The sequence below is a fragment of the Cucurbita pepo genome, chromosome 16, assembly GCF_057944985.1.
Source record: "Cucurbita pepo subsp. pepo isolate OVF chromosome 16, ASM5794498v1, whole genome shotgun sequence".
NCBI lineage: Eukaryota > Viridiplantae > Streptophyta > Magnoliopsida > Cucurbitales > Cucurbitaceae > Cucurbita > Cucurbita pepo.
This window is the reverse complement of record NC_141813.1, coordinates 12,125,565-12,145,256: the sequence shown is the minus strand read 5'-3', so window position 1 is coordinate 12,145,256 and position 19,692 is coordinate 12,125,565. Positions and strand designations below refer to the sequence as shown.

The window sequence follows — 19,692 nt, the reverse complement described above, 5'->3', positions numbered from 1 at the left end:
AGGAAAAAGTAAACCATAGGGCCGATGCCGGTGGAGGAAGGGTGGAGCGGACCAATTTTGTAATTAGGGCAACATTGAAGGGTATTGTCCGAAAATTGATAATATTAATTTGACAGCGACGCAGAGTGAAGACAGCGGCCAAAAAGCCATCCAAAGCCAAGAGCTTCTCTCTCCTTAAAGGGTCCTCTTATTGTTCTCCTCTGTCTGTTCGCGTCTTCGTTATCGTGCGCTTCTCGGACAATCTCAACCTCACAGATTCATTACCTGCCTGTTGTCGATCTCTCAACTGTAATGACCGTCAGCTCTAATCTCAAGCCATTTTTCTGCAATCCGATCTTTATCTCTTGTGGAATCCTTATTTTTGTGTTTCAATCTTCAAGATCCCTAATTTTATTCGTCGTTTCATTCTGAATTTGCTGCAGCTATTTTTTGGTTTTCATATAAGTTACGGCAACTCGTGTTCTTTGATTCTCTTCAATATGCATATGCGCTTCGATTTTCGATTTGTTGCATGTTTATGAATTTAATTAGGTCTTCGATTCATCTGTTTTTGTTTTCTTCGCGATTACTTGGTCAGTCCTGGATAATTTCTGGTTATGTTTATAGTTTCGAAATATGTCGATCTAGAATTCTGGTATTTATAGTTTCTATGTACTCTTCGTTGGAAATGGTTTTTTTTTAGCTCCAGCACAGTTGATTAACATCGTCGAGTTTCATCCATATATTGTGCTCATTTCAGCCTATGGATGGGTTTGGGGGATTATTCTATGTGTATAAAAATGTTCTTCAGGTCTAGTGATGAAAATATTGGCATTAGACGTGGGGTGTGGTCACGAGTATTGTGTACAAGCATAATTGCATGTCTAATTAAATGAATTAGCGATTGGTGACTTGTTCTGATGGTTTAGGAGAAGATGATGTACAAAGGGAAGGGGGAGTTGGATGTCTGTGTTATGATTTTCTTCACTTGGTAATTATTGTAAACTGAACGTACTCTTACTAATAACAAAATGAGGAATTAAGAGTACCTTTTCTTAGATTTGGCGAAGATTGATTGCATTCTTTAGTTTCCTGGGAAAATAATCGTAAGTTGTGTACTTTGCACAATTAGATATTAGAATTAGTTAGATAGCTGTTTTCCTCCCACTTTGTATATGCACTGAAAAGGCTTTTGTTCCATTAGCTGGCAGCCTATCTGCTTTTGCCTTTTATAATTATATTTGCTTTGTTTTTGTTCTTAGATAACCATGAGTGACGGAGGAGAAAAAACTTGCCCACTCTGTGCGGAAGAGATGGATCCAACTGATCAGCAATTGAAGCCATGCAAATGCGGATATGAGGTTTGAAACATACCATAATTACAGATCAGCAAATGCATATAAGCAATCTGGTTTTTGTGGGCTTCACATTTTAGTTTTAATCTGACTTTTAACAGTGTTTCTTTATGTTTTAAAACTGCTATCAGCAAACCAACCTTTAGGGGAAGTGTGTGCATCTTTTCCGAATCCCTTTCATGGAAGACTTATGTTTCCTACTTGAGATGTTGAGATAGATCTTTCATTTCTTGAGAATTAGGAAACTCTGATATTATACTTTAATTTTCCTCTAGTTTTGCTTATGTTACTGGAGATTTCAGGAGTTAATTATGGATATATCTTGATCCTTTCAATGTAAGAGTAGAATTGAATCTTAAATTAATGGTTACCCCACTGGCAGATTTGTGTTTGGTGCTGGCATCATATTATGGACATGGCTGAGAAGGATGACACTGAGGGTCGATGTCCTGCATGTCGTACTGTATACGATAAGGAAAAAATTGTAGGCATGGCATCAAGCTGTGAAAGGTCAATTTTCCTTGAGTTTGTTTTTCTATCTGCTTTTATTAACTTGGGGCTTCTTACAAATCCCTCTGCTTTGGGAGATTCCTTACCTATTTTTTTCCCTCTTCTTTATTGTCCCTGATTATGGATGAACTTTTCCGTTTCCTATCAGAAAAAAGTAATAAATCAGCACTGCAGATTAGGTGTCTCAGAAGTGTTTGGCAAGTGTCTGATAGAGAGTTTTGTAATTGTTCGCTTGTTACTTGCACAAATTGGATATAATTTTCTTTTTCCTGTAACTGATATAAGTTTTTCTGGGTATAGTTTTATGTTTTACTTAATATTTGGTATTTCTTTGTAGCTTTTCTTGTTTCTTTCAAAGAACAAGTGTCAGAATGTTAAGTCCCATCAATAAGTGATGTGGTTGTCTAATACGTGTTAGACCGAACACAAAGATCCTTCATTACTTCGTCATTGCCAACTTAGTCATAATTCTTCCATTTGCAATGTTTAGACAGAGTTGTCCTGATAATTATTATTCTATACTGTTTCTTATCTGAAAATACAAAATTATTCCTTGCAGATTGGTTGCTGAAGTAAGTGTGGAAAAAAAGGTTAAGTCACAAAAAGCAAAAGCCAAATCATCTGAAGGACGAAAGCAGCTTAGCAGTGTACGCGTGATTCAAAGGAATCTAGTATATATTGTTGGGCTGCCTCTTAATCTGGCAGATGAAGATGTATATTCTGCTTCTCTGTTCCCCAAAACTATTGGTTCTTAAATAGATCTGCATACTTTTGGTTCTGATGCGAGTAATGGATGCCCTCTTATCATCCTTTGTGCAGCTTCTTCAGCGGAGAGAATACTTTGGTCAGTATGGGAAAGTTCTAAAAGTGTCTATGTCCCGTACAACAACTGGAGTCATTCAACAATTTACTAATAGTACCTGTAGTGTGTAAGTTCAAATGTTCTTGTTGCAATGACTCTTGCCTTTTTTCTTAAAAAAAACTGTTTTATTTATTTACATAGGTTATTTAACGTTCATATATTTCATTGCATGGTACATTACCTTTTTGGAACATTTTGTTTCTGTGCATATGGTTTCTACACGAAGGCTGATTAGTTTAGTTTGAATTGGGGCACCGACATAACTCTTATTCCGTGCTTTACTTAGATACGAGTATCACGTATGTATCCAGAAATATTTATTTATGTTCTATATTTTTGTTCAAATAAAAAAATATTTATTTTCTTGTATTTTTTGGGTTAGATATATTACATTCTCAAAAGAGGAGGAAGCTGTTCGATGTATCCAAAATGTACATCAGTTTGTCTTGGAGGGCAAGCCTTTAAGGTTAGTGTATATTTGAGTAGTAAGTTCTAGAGTACATTTTGAATATTCCTGGTCAAATTTGTAGTTTACTTTCTCTGGGTGCCTCAATTTTAGGGCATGCTTTGGAACGACAAAATATTGTCATGCTTGGTTGAGGAGTGTGGTATGAATTTTATAATTTCCTTCTCTTGTATTTATAGTTTTACCAATTGAAAATTTTATAACTTAAATTTGATTTGGATCATAATGTTATCAACTGATGTTTCAGCCTTGCACCAACCCTGACTGCTTGTATTTACACGAGGTTGGTTCTCAAGAAGATAGTTTCACAAAAGATGAAATCATTTCAGCATACACAAGGTGTGATAATCATTTTGTATTTAAAACTGCTGTTGTGCCTTTGTTGCTTGGTTTCTCAAAGGGTTTTTTAGATTGAGATTCATTGCATAATATTATTTATTTATCTTTTATATTTTAAAATAATTGCTAATTGATGTTTGACCCTATGAGATATCCTTGAGGCTTGTGGAAAGAGAAATGATGTTCGAGTACAATGTAGTGTGGAATGACATAACATCGGTTTGCTCTAACAATTTTCTACGTGTAGTTGACCATAATTCCATTGTAGATTATAAAAGCTCTACTTTGGTTTTGGAAACGAATGAAGTTTTTAGTCAAGCCTAATGAAATAGGCTATGGATGCAATGCATATCCCTATATCTACCACAGCTTATTTTTTGACTACGATGCAATAGATATTCTTATATCTGCCTATAATTATTTCCCATGATTGTCTCATTATGCGTAACAGACTTGAATAGGTGCCCAGATTATGTACTGTCCTTCTAGAATGAAGTTGGTTAGTGTGAACTTATATCCTCTATTTTCGTTCTTCTACATGCCCATACTTAAATTTACAATTTGAATTTTTTTTAGTAATTGTAATACTAATTCTAATTATATGGTCTTAATAGATTTAGTATGCTACTACAAAGAGTATTCCTTGTTGGAAAAATAGTATCCATTGGTCAATAAGATCATGTCGCAATCCTAAGTTATAATGATGAACTCTACTAGTCATAAGCTTTGAAGTTTCGAGTGAAACCATAATTCAGACAAACTGAACATATTTATTGGGTATATAGTATTGTAAGAATACATATACTAGTTGTGGATAAAATTGGATTATTTTGGTTCATGAAGTTTTGATTCTTGTGCCAAAACTGATTCTCTTTACTCTTAGGATGGTTTGAAGTATGTGAAGGCGTACTTTATATTAAGTATATGTGGTCTTGTATTTTTCTACGGTTGGTTTTGGGTTATATTGTTCCTGTCTAGTGTAAGGAAGAGAAGTTTAACAAATATTAAACCCTAAATGCAATTTAACCCACAGCTTCATTTGAGTTGTGAACAAAGGGAAGAAGGGATGATACACTTCAGTGTCAGCCTATGGACACACTAAGGGGAGATGCTTAATACTGAAGCCGCCAATGCTTGATTGGACAAGTGTTCAACCTTCTCAAATCCAAAATCTAAAGAACACTTGATTCTAATAAACCATACCTAAAAATGGGATAAAAATCATTGATTAGACAAGTAATACTATTACCAAGATTGTTTTTGTTTGTACAGCCATCACCGCTTTGATATGTTTGGATGACTTTCTTGCTATTTGCTTGCTTGGAGACTCTGTGTTTTTGGTTGGATGATTAATTAACTTACATAGTTGTATTAAAGGAGTAGAGTGCAACAAATTACTGGTGCCTCAAACAATACGCAGCGGCGTTCAGGGAGTGTGTTACCGCCACCAATGGATGATTACTGCAATAACAATTCTTCAAATGGGAAACCCATTGTTAAGAACCCTTCAAGTGTAAGACATCCTAAACTCCAATAGCTAAAGAAATAGTTGATGTTTCTTTCATATATAATATGCAGAAACAATTTGTTTGTCAGTTAGATATTAGTTTATGTTGAACCTTAAAAATACTTGTTTAAATACCTATCCATAAGAGCTGAAGCTTTTTATGCTGATATGCTTGACTAATTTTGTTACCCAGAATACTGTTAGCATCATTAGAGGTTCTCCTCCAAATGGAAGCTCAGATAAGTCAATTGCTCTCCCTGCAGCTGCCTCATGGTACATGGATATTTATGTTTGCACCCATTTTAAAGTTCTCAACTTTGTTTAAGAGGTCATAAAACACGTTTGTTTATGCCAGGGGAACTCGAGGCTCAAATTTTCAAGTGCCAGTATCAAGTTCACCAAGTACAAATGGGCCTCCGAAAAAGTCCGATGCTACTAATAGCATATTATCATTTCCCCTTGCAGATGCAAGCATTTCTTCGGCTCCTACAGTACATAGTGAAGCAGGAAAGGGACCTGCATTTAATGAGAGTCACACTTCTAATAATGCCAAAATTCATCAAGAATCCTTAAAATCTTTGAAACATCCTGTTAGCACGGATTATCAATCTTTGTCGACAGACAGACATGATTCACCTGAGGAGATGCCTACTTTTATATCTTTGAGTTGTTCAGTGGCTGGGGTTCCAGCCACAAAGGACAGTCAGAAAACAATGGCCATGGCACCGAGCATTTCTACTCCTAATCTCCATATTGAGGATTCTAGCAGTTGTCCTGAAGTAGGAACTACTTCTGATGGCCTAATACAAAATCTGAGCGCTGATATATCAACAGTTAGCACCGATAGAGATGATATAGATGAACAATCTGGTCTAAGACCAATTACTATAGTCTCTGATCATGATTTGATTAAAGCTTCCGGGGATCACCATAACTTACAAGAGCAGTCTAGAGTGGCACCTTTAGATTCGACAGATGCTTGGAAAGGCGATGATGTGGTTAGTTGCATGTCCTTTTCAAGAGAAGAACGTGATTGGAGATCGGACTTACAGAGAGAGGTAGTTAATGCAAGTGAGTTGGAAGAGGATGTGATATCTTTTAATAGTCAGAGGCTCAAGGATCCAGAGATTTTGAGCCCTTCAACTCGGTTGCCTGGCTGGGCATCTACATTTCATGCCCTGAATGGCTCTACCTCTCATTCATTGTGGCCGGATGCTGTCAATGGGGCAGCAACCAGTCTAGCTACTGATTTGTCTTTTGATAAGCCATTCAATGATATTTCATCTCTAAGCTCATCTAGCATCCCGCCTGTGTTTAGCAGTCAGCTTGTGAATGGAGTTAATACATCTGGGCAGACTTTGCATACTTTAAGACATATAGCGGCCAATGATCCTGCCAATTTAAATGCAGATTCACTTTTTGTTGATAAACAATTCAATGATAATTCACATTTCCGTGCATCTAACATATCAACTGCTATCAATGGCAACGTGGAGAATGGGATCAGCTCTTCTGCTGCTACCGATATGCCCCATGGAAATTCATTTTTACTTCACAACGAAGGAAGAGGAAGGCATGTGGGCAGGTTGTCTGGTGACATGCTGAATGCCAATGGCAGTGGTTTTGTAGATAATGGTGAAAACAGCATAATCTCAAATATATTGTCAATGGACTTCAACATGTGGGATAACACATTAACGTCCCAGAATTTGGCCAAGCTTTTGGGTGAAAGTGATAAACAATCTCCAAGTTCCAGGAAGGTGCAAAGCAATAATCAGTCCAGATTCTCTTTTGCAAGGCAGGAAGAGTCTAAAGGACAAGATTTTAGGATACAGCCTTCTCTTGATATGATTGAACAAATACAGAGGAACCATTCCTTCGGGCATGAATTCTTTAAAAATGATAATGTGCATTCAGACAAGTTTCATAGTAGTGGTGGCTTCTATTCTAACAATTATGATGGATCAGTAAATCCTTCAAGCAATCACTCCCTTAATTCCTCAAATAAGCTCTCAGGTGAGTGCTCATATTTATGATAAATTTTTTAAATATTCTTGATCTCTGTGTTTGAGATATCTATTATATTTAGTGGTGGTTTAATTTCCAATCAACTTTGTTTTTCTTTTACTTCGTGTATTGTTGCATGTTGTGGGTAGTGTTGGTATGGAAATATCCTCTTGGTGCTCTTTCTTGGGATTCAGAACACCATATCCCAATTTCTCTTGTTTTGAATTTTTTCTTCGAACCGATGCTTCTACAGTGAAATGAAGTCTTATCTTGCTTTCTTTTGATTCATTCATTTATCCATGGGGGTTGGACGTGTAATTTGAAGTTCTTTTCTGGAATCAGCTGTTTTACTTGTTTTGCTTAGAAACCTCCTCACAGACTCTCTTATTCACAGCAGTTACTAGAGCTCAAATCTCAGCTCCGCCTGGCTTCTCCGTTCCAAGCCGGGTGCCACCACCTGGTTTCTCTTCTCATGACAGAGTAGATCAAGTTTCTGACTCCCTCTCTGGTTAGTGTTTTCCTCTGCTTAGTAAAGTTATCTAAATAAATTTTGTACCTTTCTTCTCTGCTAATAATTTTTACCTTTTGATTCAGGAAACCGTCTGCTAGATTCTTCTTCTTTGTTGAGAAATTCATATCAAGCAAATCAAACTGGAAGTAATATTAGCACGGGCGATATTGAATTTATGGATCCTGCTATTTTGGCAGTTGGTAAAGGCAGACGTCAGATAGGTCTTAACAATACTGGTCTAGACGCTAGGACACCATTTTCTCCTTCATTAGGTACCTTTGATAATGAAGCAAGTCTTCAGTTACTGATGCAAAGATCTCTGAACTCCCAGCAGCAGAGATACTCTGATGTCGGAGATGGTTTCTCTCATCTCGGGGATTCATATGGCATTTCTTCAAGGCTTGTGGACCAATCACAGGTTAACAATCTCTCTAATTTTGGGCAGCTATCTCTCCAACATTCTAGAAATAGGCTTATGTCGCATGGCCACTGGGACGGTTGGAATGAGGCTCAAGGTGGAACCAATATTGGTGTGGCAGATATATTGAGGAATGATAGGCTTGGATACAACAAATATTATGCTGGTTATGAAGACTCGAAATTCCGCATGCCCAGCTCGAGCGATCTATATAACAGAACCTTTGGGATGTGACTCTTGGTGAATGAAATGATGTGAGTGCCTAGATTGGCGGCAGCGTTTGAGCAAAGGACTAGGATTTACCTTGTGAGGTCTGTGGACGTGTAGCCATGATGTCTTGAGAGATTCATAATCTGGCCTTGATGGTGCGGAAGATTTGTGCCCTGATGGTATCGGATTATGTTACCACAAGGTAAGAATATTGTCGGTATATTTTTTCATTTGATTGTTGTCCCCTTCTTTAACAATTTTTTTATTTTTTATTTTTTTTATAATAATTGTACAATGAATATTTGTATCTAATAAGTTTGTCTTTCATCAACCTCTGCCCTGTTTGAATAATCCCTCCCAAAATAAAAAGCAGATAGCGAGAGAGAAAAACCGATACGAGGGTCGAAAACCTGTTTTTTGATTACCTGCCTGCTGACATGTTCTACTTGCCCCATTTGTGTCTGTGTAGGTGTGATGTAAGCTCATGTGATTGTATTGCGGCAAGTTGAATATTGGCAGCGATTATTTGACAGGAAGTTGTAAAATGTCTGTCAATCTCTGGTAGGGCGACCCGTCCCTCCAGCTGTCGATTATTTTGTTCCTTGCCAACAGCGAAGAGTAAAAGATTCTACTTTTTTGGCTCTCAAAACCCCTTAAAGTTGAGATTGGGAGTTCCTGACTTCACAAGGTTATATGCGAAATCCATTTGAATGTACTTTGATTCTTTTGTTTTTTACAAGTGTTTTACTTAGTTACTTAGATTATAGATAGTTCAAAGATGGGGAGTTTCCTGCCTTTTGAGATAGATTGATGGAGTTCCTGTCGACACGAGGTGATAATCATATTCTTCCTTCGGGTTATTACTATTACAAATTCAAGGTCGAGATTTGGTTCATCAGGGTTAAGTAATTCTTGACACGTCATGACGTAGCTTAAGCTTCATGGTGACTTCACTGAGGAAGCACATATCAATTCTTGCCTCTTTTAAGAGTTGCCCATAAGTAACTAGAGCACTCAGAAGCATCAGAATTGCCAGTACAGTTTAACGAAAGCGGGATCTCGAGTGAATTTACTGGTTTCACAGTATGCCAGGCGATACTAATGAATTTGTATTGTCATAGGTTCTATCTTTCTTTCTGGGAGAAACTGAACAATTTTCCCGCTCGAGTCCGAATTTTGATTCGGAGGGAGGTTGGATTTTAGTTCATTTGATCAAATGAAGAATGGGGCTTTTTCGTGTCTGTTGGAAGAAGTGTTCTTTTGATCCATAGTGGATTTGAATAAGATTGGTGGATTAGGCATCAAATTGAAGGATGAAATGTAATCGATAGGAACTAACCACCGCTTGTCCTTTTAAGACAACAGAGATTTACAAATTTCATCATTAATTTTTTTAAAATTTTTACGTTATTTGGTTTATTTTTACCATTTTGGAATTAGTTCGTGCAAAGCCTTCATGAGATTTCAATGTTCATAATTTCCTTCATCTGTGTCATTTATATATATATTTTTAAAATTTTGGTAAAATTTTAGAAGAAGAAACCCAAATGTGAAAAGAAAAATAAAATCCAGAATTTGTTTACTTTTATTTATTTTGAAAATAAGATTAAAAAAATAGTAAGAAGAAACAAAAGGGTTTTATGAACCGATGGTGACAATAGCAAGTCCATAATATTGTCCGACGAACCACAGATACGATAGAATCACTAACAAAATTCCGCCTTTAAATTTGAAAGTGAAAAAGAAAGATGTAATCGTCAACAAATTTTAGCTATTCGTTGGATCTTTGAAGCTTTAAAACGACGTATAGATTACGACCGGCTATAAGAAGGCTATAAGAAGAAAAGCATCGTAGACTCTACTCGATCGATGAAAAAGAAAGAAGTGATCTTCAACAAATCTAAGCTGTTCGTTGGATCTTTGAAGCTTTTAAACGATGTATAGATTACGACCGGCTATAAGAAGCAAAGCATCGTAGACTCTATACGCAAACGTAACTTTTATAGGACAATCATTAACTTGGCCCACCATTGCCATTCCCCATTCGCAAATCCAACAAAGACACACCCAAATATCTGTGAACCAATAGCAATAGCAATATGGCCCCTCTTTTCTTCAATATTATAAAATTTAGCCTTTTTTTAATTGCAAATTTCACCCTCTTATCTTCATTTATTACAAAAAAGGCCCACATAGATTTCTTACAACCTTCTCCTGTCGATTAGGGTTGTCTTCCTCTTCTCCACAAATTATATATATTTAATATTGGAAGAAACCAAAACTTTAAAACAATTTTTTTAAAAAAATATATAAATAATTCTATTGGAGACCCCACTAAGTTCTAAAAACCTAACAAACCAAGTTCTAGTGGGCCCCCTGATGGGCCTAAAAGGGACAAAAAGGTTTAAAAAAATCCAAATGGGCTTGGGCCCACCATGTGCTCCGAAGGCCCTCCTATAGAATCTATAGTGGTATAGCTGCTGTGTCCATTTAATCATGGCCGTCAAAATCATAATGTGAGACAGATAAAGTGATTAAAAAACAAAAAGGAAAATAAATAAATAAATAAAATAAAATAAAAAGCCCTGAAACCTTAATGGTAGAAGAAAGATATCATTTAAATGATGGGTGCGTTCTTTTATTTTCTCAATTTGAATTAAATTTACGAGGAAAATGAGTAATCAAATTAAAGCAAACTTATACTAAATTATTTTACTGTGGACCCCACATTTTTCTGATTTTTTTTTTTTTTTTCAATTCGTCCTCCGAATTCTTTTTATTTGCAATACCACCTCCCAATTTTGTATAATTTCCTTTTTAGGTTGATTTTATTCAACTAACATTAGGTGAATGATTGGAAATTCTCTTGCCTCTAATTGTATAAATTATTATTCTTTTCATACCTCTTTTATAAAATTTTAATGTTAGAGAAGTTTCGCCTATTTTACGAGCTCTCAATTGAGTTATATAATATTTACTTTAGGTATAGAATTTTATAGGGCGACTTTAATTCATTTATTTATCCATATTTATTCAAAATCTTTATTGCTTTTAGTATTTGAATCTACTGTTCATTCAATCTCGTTTGTTTGATACTCTCCGATCAAAATTAAATTATGGTTCTTACAAAGCCGATGCCAAAGTAGGAAAAAATAATTTTTTTTATTAACTTTCTCTAAAGTTAAATTTGTTATATTTATGATCTTTGACCATCAACATCAATAGATTCAAGTGAATGATATAAATTAAAGGTTAGATTAAAGATTTAAAAGTGACGACATGTAACAGCTCAAGCCTACTGCTAGTAGATATTGTCCGCTTTGATTCGTTGTGTATTGCTGTCAGCCTCCCGATTTTAAAAGTCTACTGGGACAGATTTCCACACCCTTGTAAACCGTTGTAAGGAATGTTCAGTTTGTTGGATGATGAAAGTCCCACCTCTACTAATTTAGGGAATGCCTTCTCGAAGGCTAGAAGGCAGTAAAAAATGACTAATACTCCAAAGGAGTCGAGCCTCTATTAAGGGGAGGCGTGCAACAAAGAATACTCTCTCTATTGGTATGAGGCCTTTTGGGGAAGCACAAAGCAAAGTCATGAGAGCTTATGCTCAAAGTGGACAATATCATTCCATTGTGGAGGGTCGTGTTCGTCTAACACAGTTCTCCTCTCTAACCAATGTAAGATCTCACAACCCATCCCCTTGATGGCGCAACGTCATCTCCAACCAATGTGGGTACATCCTCGCTGACACATCAATGTGGGATCTTGTAATCTACTCCCTTGAGGGCCGAGCGTCTCATTAGCACACCACCCATTGTTTGACTTTGATACCATTTGTTGCCCAAGCCCACCGTTAGTAGATATTGTCCATTTCGACCCATTATGTATCACCACTAGTCTCACGGTTTTAAAATGTGTCTACTAAAGAAAGGTCTCCACACCCTTATAAAAAAATATTTTATTCTCCTTCTCAACCAACATGTGATCTCACACAACATATTGTACATTCAAAGTGAACATAACTAACTAAGTGATCTCACACAATTTTTTTTGTTTTTTTTGTTGTTGTTGAAGTCGAAGCTCAAATTCCCGTATCGAATTTATACTTAGAAAAAAAATATGGCAGCAATAATATATTTATTATAATATGAAGTTAAACCAACATTGATAATAGCATTTGGTTAAACAATGATGATGCTATATTGGTGAGCAAAGTAAATTAGGTGTGCCACCATAATACAAGTCAAGTTAAGCACGCAACTACTTATCGAGCTACTAATTAAGCGTCGGTCTACAATCAAACGAATGAGACTGCTCAACACGTAGACTAATTATCAAGAAAAGTTGAGTTAAACCCTCATTTTTTTTTCAAATTCAACAATTATGAAACGGGAAATCAAACTACTAATATTTAAAATTGTGATTAGTATCTTATTCATAAAACTCTGCTAGGATTGGTCGTTTAACAACGAGTCAAAAATCAACGTCATTGCTAATATATAAATATATAAATAGTGGAAATCTTATATAACACTTAAAATAAAAAACACCCTTAAAAAGTTGAATGATTTATGTTTTGTTTACAAGAAAATTTAAGGGGTCATAATTGAAAATTTTGAAAGTAGGAGGGTAGTTTTGAAAGAGAAGATAAAAGGGTGGGGATGTTTTTGATAAATTAGAAAAGAAAAGAGGTGGAATTGTAAATAGAAGTAAAAATGGAAGGGAAGAGAGTGAGATGATACTCAAGAAGATGGGAGAGAATGGAGCAAAACAGAGACATAGAGATGACTGATTTGACAGTACAATGAGATTAAGAAAAAGGGGAAACAGACATAAAAGCATTTTTTTTATTTATTATGTTTCAAAATTCCAATAATTTCCATTTAAATTAATATTAATAATATCATTTATTTTGCCTTTTACCTGTCACTCCCCCTGCTTACGTGGCTCCACTTTCTCCTTTAATTTCGTTCAACTCACGGGTTTTTATTCTCTAATTTCTCTATTTATTTACTTTAACTCTCTGTTCTTTTGTACTGTTTTTTTTTTTGTATTTTTTAATTTTAAAAATTTAATATTTATACTTTCCATCAATTTTAAAATAGATTTTATAATAAAAATTAGTTTTTATTAACCTATTTTTACTAATGGCAGAAGAAAAAACAAGAAATTAATAAGAAACTGATAAAAGATGTACATATCCACAGAGGTTGAATGGGAAGTTCAAGAATATTTTTTAAACAAAATATTAAATAATTTCGTCTAGATAAAGTACTTTCTATAAATTTAGGATTTTTAAAAGTTTACAATTATAATACATGAAAGAAATAATTACAATTTCTAAAACCAAAATTCAAAATCATATATATATATAAATTCAGTCCTTATCAATTGAAATGTCCAGTCATTAAGTTTATCCAGAAAAACTTAAATTATTGGTTTGTTCTGAAATTCTCTTCTCCACCTGTATTCATAAAAATTTAGTAATAGAAAAGAGGGAATATGAGAGTACAGTGTTATTTCTTGGTTTGGTCCAGTCATTAATAAGTTTCCTCATTTTCGGCCACATTTCACTGTTCCCATACACAGGCGGGCAGGCGGGCAGACGGGCGGGCGGGCGGGCAGGCGGGCGGGCAGACACAAAAGCATATTAGTGGAACTGCAGGTGTAACAAGGAACCATGAAAATCACAGTCCTAGTTCCGCTGACAGCTACACAAGAGAAGTGCATTAGAAAAGGGAAAAGGAGGTAAAAAGGTAACCAAATAAAAGGAAAAAAGGCAATAGGCAAAAAGGAAGGGTTGGTGGGCTCCTACTCCTCTCCTATGGCTATTGGGTATGGTATATGGGCAAGAATCTTTGTTCGGTTAGACGAACAGGACTCTCCACAATGGTACGATATTGTTCACTCTAACCATAAGCTCTTATGACTCTGCTTTTTGAGCTTTCCCAAAAGGCCTCATAACAATGGAGATAGTATTTCTTGATTAAACCCATGATTGTTCCCTGAATTAGTATGTTCAAGTTCTTATCTGACTCCCAACTATTTCACAATGCAAATATGTTCATAAAAGCAAGAATTGGCTACTAACCATAAAAACAGAAACTGAGACATGAAGCAATGAATGCAAGCGTACGTATATGATATATTAGCATCATGTTTTTGTTTTCAGGTACAGGAACATGAAGCAGCATAGCATTTTGTAATGAGCTATTTAGTGTCAGAAATCAAGCCAATCATTACTTAAAAAAGGCATACAAATGAAAAAGAAGATACTATTTTACTTTTGGTCACTCACTCTGTAATGTAGAAGAATAAGGATTTATGGTGGTGGCTGTTGTGAGTTCAACTGAGGGGAGTTGGGGGAAGCTTTGGCCGAAGTGAAATGGAGGTTATGGGCGGTCGAGCCCGGTTGGCGCGGTGGAAGGATGGCAGCCGGGATAGCTGAAAATGAGAATCCTGATGATGCTGCAGCAGAGAACAATGGGAGTTGAGTGGCATTAACCTGGTTATGAATTTGCCATGCCCAGTTGGGGACGACTCCTTGGGATGAACCTAATGCATGTCTCTTCTCAGTCACGCGTTCCTGTAAGCAAAGTTTAGATAATCACTCTTCAAATTTCAATAAAACCATGTAATTCAGCTCCTCTTTGCTCTGATATGTGATATAGTCAGATAATCTGAATGTTTGGATTGTCAAAAATTGATCGAACTTGGAAATTAGTCTAAGTTTTACAATAGAATCACATCAATGAACCTCACCTCACTGGGAAGTAAGCAAGGTTGTTGTAAACCATTCCATAAGGGAACATGCCCTGATGCCATTACCGGCCCTTTCAAAGATGGATCGCCAACTGCTGCATCAGCATTGCTCTCTATCTTCAACATGAACAATTCAAAATGTGATTTAGAGTAGGTTTATAACATTATATGAAGAGCGTGACTAATTTAGAGAATGATCACGAGTTTATAAGTAAAGAATACATCTAATAAAGCCCTTTGGGAAAGCCCAAAACAAAGTTGTTAGTGTACAATATAATCATAGTTTAATGGTTACCATCGTGCTCATGTCATTAGCATAACAAGGACCAGATTGGAACTGCAGGTGCCCCTCATTATCCTTTGGACGGTTGTCACTTGAGAGGGGCGAAATCCCTAAATTCAAATCAAGCATGATCCGACAACCTATATTTGAATTTGAAAACAATCAAATACCATTGAGGGATAACTTGCTAGTGTTTATAAAGATGATAGTGGCAACCACCAGATCACCCGTACATAAGTGTATGCAATGTACCTTCACTGCTGCCCTCAGAAACCCTTTCTCCGTACGTGCTAGGCTCAAAGTTGGTCACTGCCTCCCGCCCATTACATTGGATGGCAGCCTTATCATAAGCCCTAATTTCCAGAAAAAGAAAAGGGGAGACGTGTTGGTTGGATGCCTATTGAGGTTGAAAATTCAGGATAATAATATCAGTTCAGGTAGAGTGAAATTGGTGCTTTAAGACCTTGCAGCTTCTACCTCGCTGTCGAATAGCCCGAGATATATATACCTGCAGCAAGGATTGTAACCTCCGTGATGAAAACACCATCCCATTTCTTCTTGAAATAGGCACATCTTAGATTTCTATTTTCCCAAGTGGGGAAAGAACAAGTAATACCCATTGAGAAAAGACTTGAAACCAAGTCTCAGTTCGCTACATTACGAATTCACAGGCTTCTTAACTAAAGATCAAAACAAAGCATGCGTTTCAATTTCAGAAAATGATTGCTTACTTTTTCCCAAGGAGCTGCCCCATTCTAGCTTCCCATCGGCCACATTTGTGCAGTGTAACCCCTCTGTATTTTGAGCTCCCTCTTGAGAAACCAGTGCTTTGGCGACGAAGTATGTGAACAAACTCTTCCTTGCTTAAATTCTTCATCTGCTCGAGAATATTATTGAAGGATACAGGAAATTGTTAGACGATGAAACGGATTTGTTAAAGGAAAGAAAAAAGAGAAGGCGTTCTAGTTAACCTGTTTCAGATCTTCCTCATAATCACTAAGGATGAAATTAATGTCAGCGTCGACCCCTCTGAACTTGATAGCAGCTCGATCATATGCTCTAAATTTAGAAAACTTCATAAAGTCAAACACGAATTCTTTGCACAAACTAGGAATTAAGTGTGGGTTATCTCCTCAATGATAGAAAATTACCTCGCCGCTGAATGTGCTGTGTCAAATCCACCTACAGGAACCGAAGAATTATAACTTCGTCAGAATTTCGCCGCAACGGAATATGTTAATGAAAATTTCCTTAAATAACAAAATCTGAAGATGCCATAGAGAACAGATATTTCCATAAATAACATAAATCGAAGTCAGTTAAGTAATCGAGTCAAATTCATACCGAGATAGACTTGCTTCCCACAGTCCCTGCGAACAGTTGAAAAACAAGAAGTTAAGACAATAGATATACTAATAAAGCATACATCGGAGTGAATAAGAAATCTAATTCAACAGAAGGACGAGTTAATTGAGTGAATGAAGGACTACTGGAATTTGACAAAAGAGGCAAACGCAAACCATTACACGATTCAACAATTTTTTTAAAGAAGGCATCCAATTAATTCACTCACCAAATATGAGATTCCCACCGCCCAGTCCTCCGGTAGAATGTGACGCCTCTGTACTGCGAGCTCCGAGACCTCGGTCCCCTCCTGCTCTTCTTCGCCGGCTGAGGCTGAACCGGTTGAATCATTCTCCCCTCCCCTGCTGATCCGCTTCGATCAAACGCAAGGTTGATCCAGTTCTTCCTCGATGAATTTGACGAAGAAGAGGCAGAGTTATGCCCCTGAAGAATCCCGAAGTCAGGATTCACCGTTCCACCTATTGGAAAAAGCTCCTTCGTGACAACGTCGTTCGCGCTTCCAGACTTCAATATCCCGAAGTTGATCATGAAGAGCTCGCCACCGGCGCGTGTGGAGCACGAGTCGTCATCGCCGCCATTGCTGGAGGTATCCGCATTGACAATCGAAGAATTGGAAGTTCCTGATTCATCCATTTGATTCCCCGAGCCTTGAGGAAGCTTCTCAAAGAACAGGACAGAGTCCTCATTCGGCGTCGCATCAGGCGAGTCGACATTGAGATTAAGATCAAACATCTTCTCCTAATCTCTCCACAAAGCTTCCAATCCTGAATTCTATTCAGATTTTTCTACCACGCGCCTTGGTAGTCGATCCAATTCAACATTCAAGAATGATCGCCATGTTTGATCGAACAGTATGAATCAATCGTTATCAGAGACCACAAAAGACTAAAACAGCTAATCGTACTAACAATTTGAATGGATAAAGTTTTTTTAGATAAAAAAAAAAAAAAACAAAAAACACAATCAAGCGAAGAAAACTACAAAAAATATCTTCATAACAGGAAACTACGAACTTCTTCCCTTCGGATTCCAGTCGGAAACACCACCGTTCTCCAGCCGCCGGCGTAACAGAACAGTAAACAACAAGAAGCACACTCAAAGTGAGAATCAAGCGGAAAAATCTCGAGAGATCGTAGCATTATGCATTCCGACGGCGAAGATACCGGCACCGGAGAAGTGTAAAATTATTGGCAACTAAGTGATTCCACGGCGGAGAAAGATGAAAGAAGCGGATGGGACGTGTGAAGGAACATTTCAGACCCATTCTAAGAGAAAGGGAATAACAGCATATATATAAACATTTTTTTGCTTCTCTTTCGTCAAGGCAAGTCACCGGTTGATTCGGTTACCGGTGGATTCTTAATATCGCCAAGGTAATAATCCTCTATTTTGCAACGCACTTCTCCACGGTGTTTCATAGACGGGAACAGCCTTCTATATATATATACATATCCAACCAATCAACACGTAGCAGTCGTGTGTATGTGTACGACCGTTCGATCCTTAATACTCAACCTCATCTATTACCGTTCATTTTTATTTCGCGATTATTACAAAAACACACTTTTTATGACCCAAAAAAAAAATAATAATAATAATTATTATTATTATTATTATTATGACTTAAATTATATGAATTGAAAATAAAAAAATGTAAACAATATTAATGTCTTCATTAATTGAATACGTAAATTAAAAATAATAATAATTTACGTATTTTAATAATTTTTTGTAATAGTTAGACTTCAATAAATCAAAAAACATAAACACAAAAATTTTTTTTTTCTAATTTTTTAAATAGCGATAAACTCTAAAAATAATAATAATAATAATCACCTAATTTTAAAAATTGGCCGAAGACATTACTAAAATGTATAAACTATTATTAAATTAACTAATTTATTTATTTTTATATAGCCAACAAAAATTTATATGCAAGTAAAAAATATATTTATATTAGGTGAATAGAGACAGAGATGGAGAATATAATCCTATCTTCGGACTCATATATCTAAGGAGAAAAAATGTTCTCCACTTCCTCTCCCATTCCTCGTCTAACACAGAGAATTTTCTCAACTGAACAAGGTAACATCTCTATTTTTTAGATCACAGTTTTTACATTTTATAGGTAAATATTTGAGTTTATAGTCGAATATAAAATGTATTTAAAAAAAATAGTTAAAATTTTAAAAAAAAATATAGACCACAAATATAAAAACAAATAAAATTTTGAGTAATATTTTTATGCTTAATTTAAAAAATAATAATAATAAAAAATCAAATCAAATAAATTAAATTTTTAATGCGGTATATTATATGCCTATAGTACCATATTAATTAGTAGTTGGGTTCCCCATTAAGCACGAGCAAAAGGGCAACGGGCAGTGACAGACAGTTGGAACCATGAACTAGGAACGAACCCATCATGCCCTACCCCCTGCCCTTACTTTCCTAGGACCACAGCTAAATCACGTTTTTTCGGCTCAGAATTTCCCGTTGCCGTAATTCTTGACCAACCTAATTACCTCTCACCTTATTTCTTTTATTTATTTTTTAAATATTAAATTACATTACTTTCTTTTAATATTAAAATAGAGTTAAAAGAGCTAAAATAATTATTTTTTTAAAAGATCAGATACTAAAATATACTTTTTTTATAGTCCGCAAAAAAAAAAAAAAAAAAGAAATATTAGTTTAATGATTAAAATAATAATTTAAAAGAATGTATGGATTAAATTGAATAACTTTATATGCAAGTACCAATATAAATTTTAAAATTAAATAATAATGATATTTAAAATTGAAAAATTGATCTTCATGCTTTAAATATTTTATAGTAATAAAAAGGTTATTAATTTGGGAGGAGATTATAAATGTTAATATTTAATGGTAATTTTAGAGTGGCTTTTAATATCTTTTTTGGTACTCACATTCATAAAGGAAATGTGAAGTTTAATTAGCTGTGGGCCCCATCCTATTAATCTGCAGAAAAAAAAAAGAAAGAGAAAAAGAAAATGAATGAGATGAGACCGACACGTGGCGGTGAATGTACAGGGAAAAGGGGAAAAAAATAATAATAATAGAGGTGGATAAATTAAAGGCGACATAATTAGTAGTG

General features: G+C 35.7%; 2 protein-coding genes across 10 annotated transcripts; one reads left to right on the top strand and one right to left on the bottom strand.

Moving 5' to 3' along the window:
* Nucleotides 1-124: 124 nt before the first annotated feature.
* LOC111776791 (uncharacterized) lies at nt 125-9,574 on the top strand. 5 transcript variants are annotated; one of them, XM_023656157.2, is made up of 14 exons: nt 125-288; nt 1,242-1,340; nt 1,717-1,844; nt 2,404-2,557; nt 2,664-2,773; nt 3,089-3,172; nt 3,266-3,314; nt 3,420-3,511; nt 4,895-5,024; nt 5,212-5,291; nt 5,374-7,034; nt 7,420-7,533; nt 7,620-8,366; nt 8,634-9,574. In XM_023656157.2, exons 2-13 carry the CDS (start codon nt 1,248-1,250, stop codon nt 8,186-8,188), a joined length of 3,264 nt encoding a protein of 1,087 aa, XP_023511925.1. In that variant the 5' UTR covers nt 125-288; nt 1,242-1,247; the 3' UTR covers nt 8,189-8,366; nt 8,634-9,574. The 5 variants fall into 5 exon arrangements, with proteins under 5 accessions (XP_023511925.1, XP_023511924.1, XP_023511923.1 ...); XM_023656156.2 differs by having other exon boundaries at nt 126-288; nt 4,889-5,024; nt 7,423-7,533; XM_023656155.2 differs by having other exon boundaries at nt 126-288; nt 4,889-5,024.
* Nucleotides 9,575-13,717: 4,143 nt separating this feature from the next.
* On the bottom strand, nt 13,718-17,975 carry LOC111776819 (ethylene-responsive transcription factor RAP2-7). 5 transcript variants are annotated; one of them, XM_023656199.2, is made up of 11 exons: nt 16,783-17,970; nt 16,554-16,579; nt 16,361-16,391; nt 16,181-16,268; nt 15,941-16,086; nt 15,673-15,717; nt 15,462-15,562; nt 15,222-15,349; nt 14,927-15,043; nt 14,463-14,750; nt 13,718-13,875 (listed from the first exon to the last, which is right to left on the bottom strand). In XM_023656199.2, the coding sequence occupies exons 1-10, from the start codon at nt 17,304-17,306 to the stop codon at nt 14,487-14,489; spliced, it is 1,470 nt and encodes a 489-aa protein (XP_023511967.2). In that variant the 5' UTR covers nt 17,307-17,970; the 3' UTR covers nt 13,718-13,875; nt 14,463-14,486. The 5 variants fall into 5 exon arrangements, 4 of the variants coding, with proteins under 4 accessions (XP_023511967.2, XP_086974919.1, XP_023511966.2 ...); XM_087118793.1 differs by lacking the exon at nt 15,673-15,717 and having other exon boundaries at nt 16,783-17,969; XM_023656198.2 differs by lacking the exon at nt 13,718-13,875 and having other exon boundaries at nt 14,286-14,750; nt 16,783-17,971.
* Nucleotides 17,976-19,692: the final 1,717 nt, after the last annotated feature.

What these genes read in the sequence shown, in the direction of transcription:
- LOC111776791 (XM_023656155.2), top strand. Translation starts at nt 1,248, where the DNA reads ATGAGTGACGGAGGAGAAAAAACTTGCCCACTCTGTGCGGAAGAGATG. An exon ending in ACTAATAGTACCTGTAGTGT is followed by an intron (nt 2,774 to 3,088) that starts GTAAGTTCAAAT and finishes TTTTTGGGTTAG; the next exon opens with ATATATTACATTCTCAAAAG. An exon ending in CTCCCTGCAGCTGCCTCATG is followed by an intron (nt 5,292 to 5,373) that starts GTACATGGATAT and finishes TGTTTATGCCAG; the next exon opens with GGGAACTCGAGGCTCAAATT.
- LOC111776819 (XM_023656198.2), bottom strand. Translation starts at nt 17,306, where the DNA reads ATGTTTGATCTTAATCTCAATGTCGACTCGCCTGATGCGACGCCGAAT. An exon ending in ATGAGGAAGATCTGAAACAG is followed by an intron (nt 16,087 to 16,180) that starts GTTAACTAGAAC and finishes ATTCTCGAGCAG; the next exon opens with ATGAAGAATTTAAGCAAGGA. An exon ending in GGGCAGCTCCTTGGGAAAAA is followed by an intron (nt 15,718 to 15,940) that starts GTAAGCAATCAT and finishes TCCTTGCTGCAG; the next exon opens with GTATATATATCTCGGGCTAT.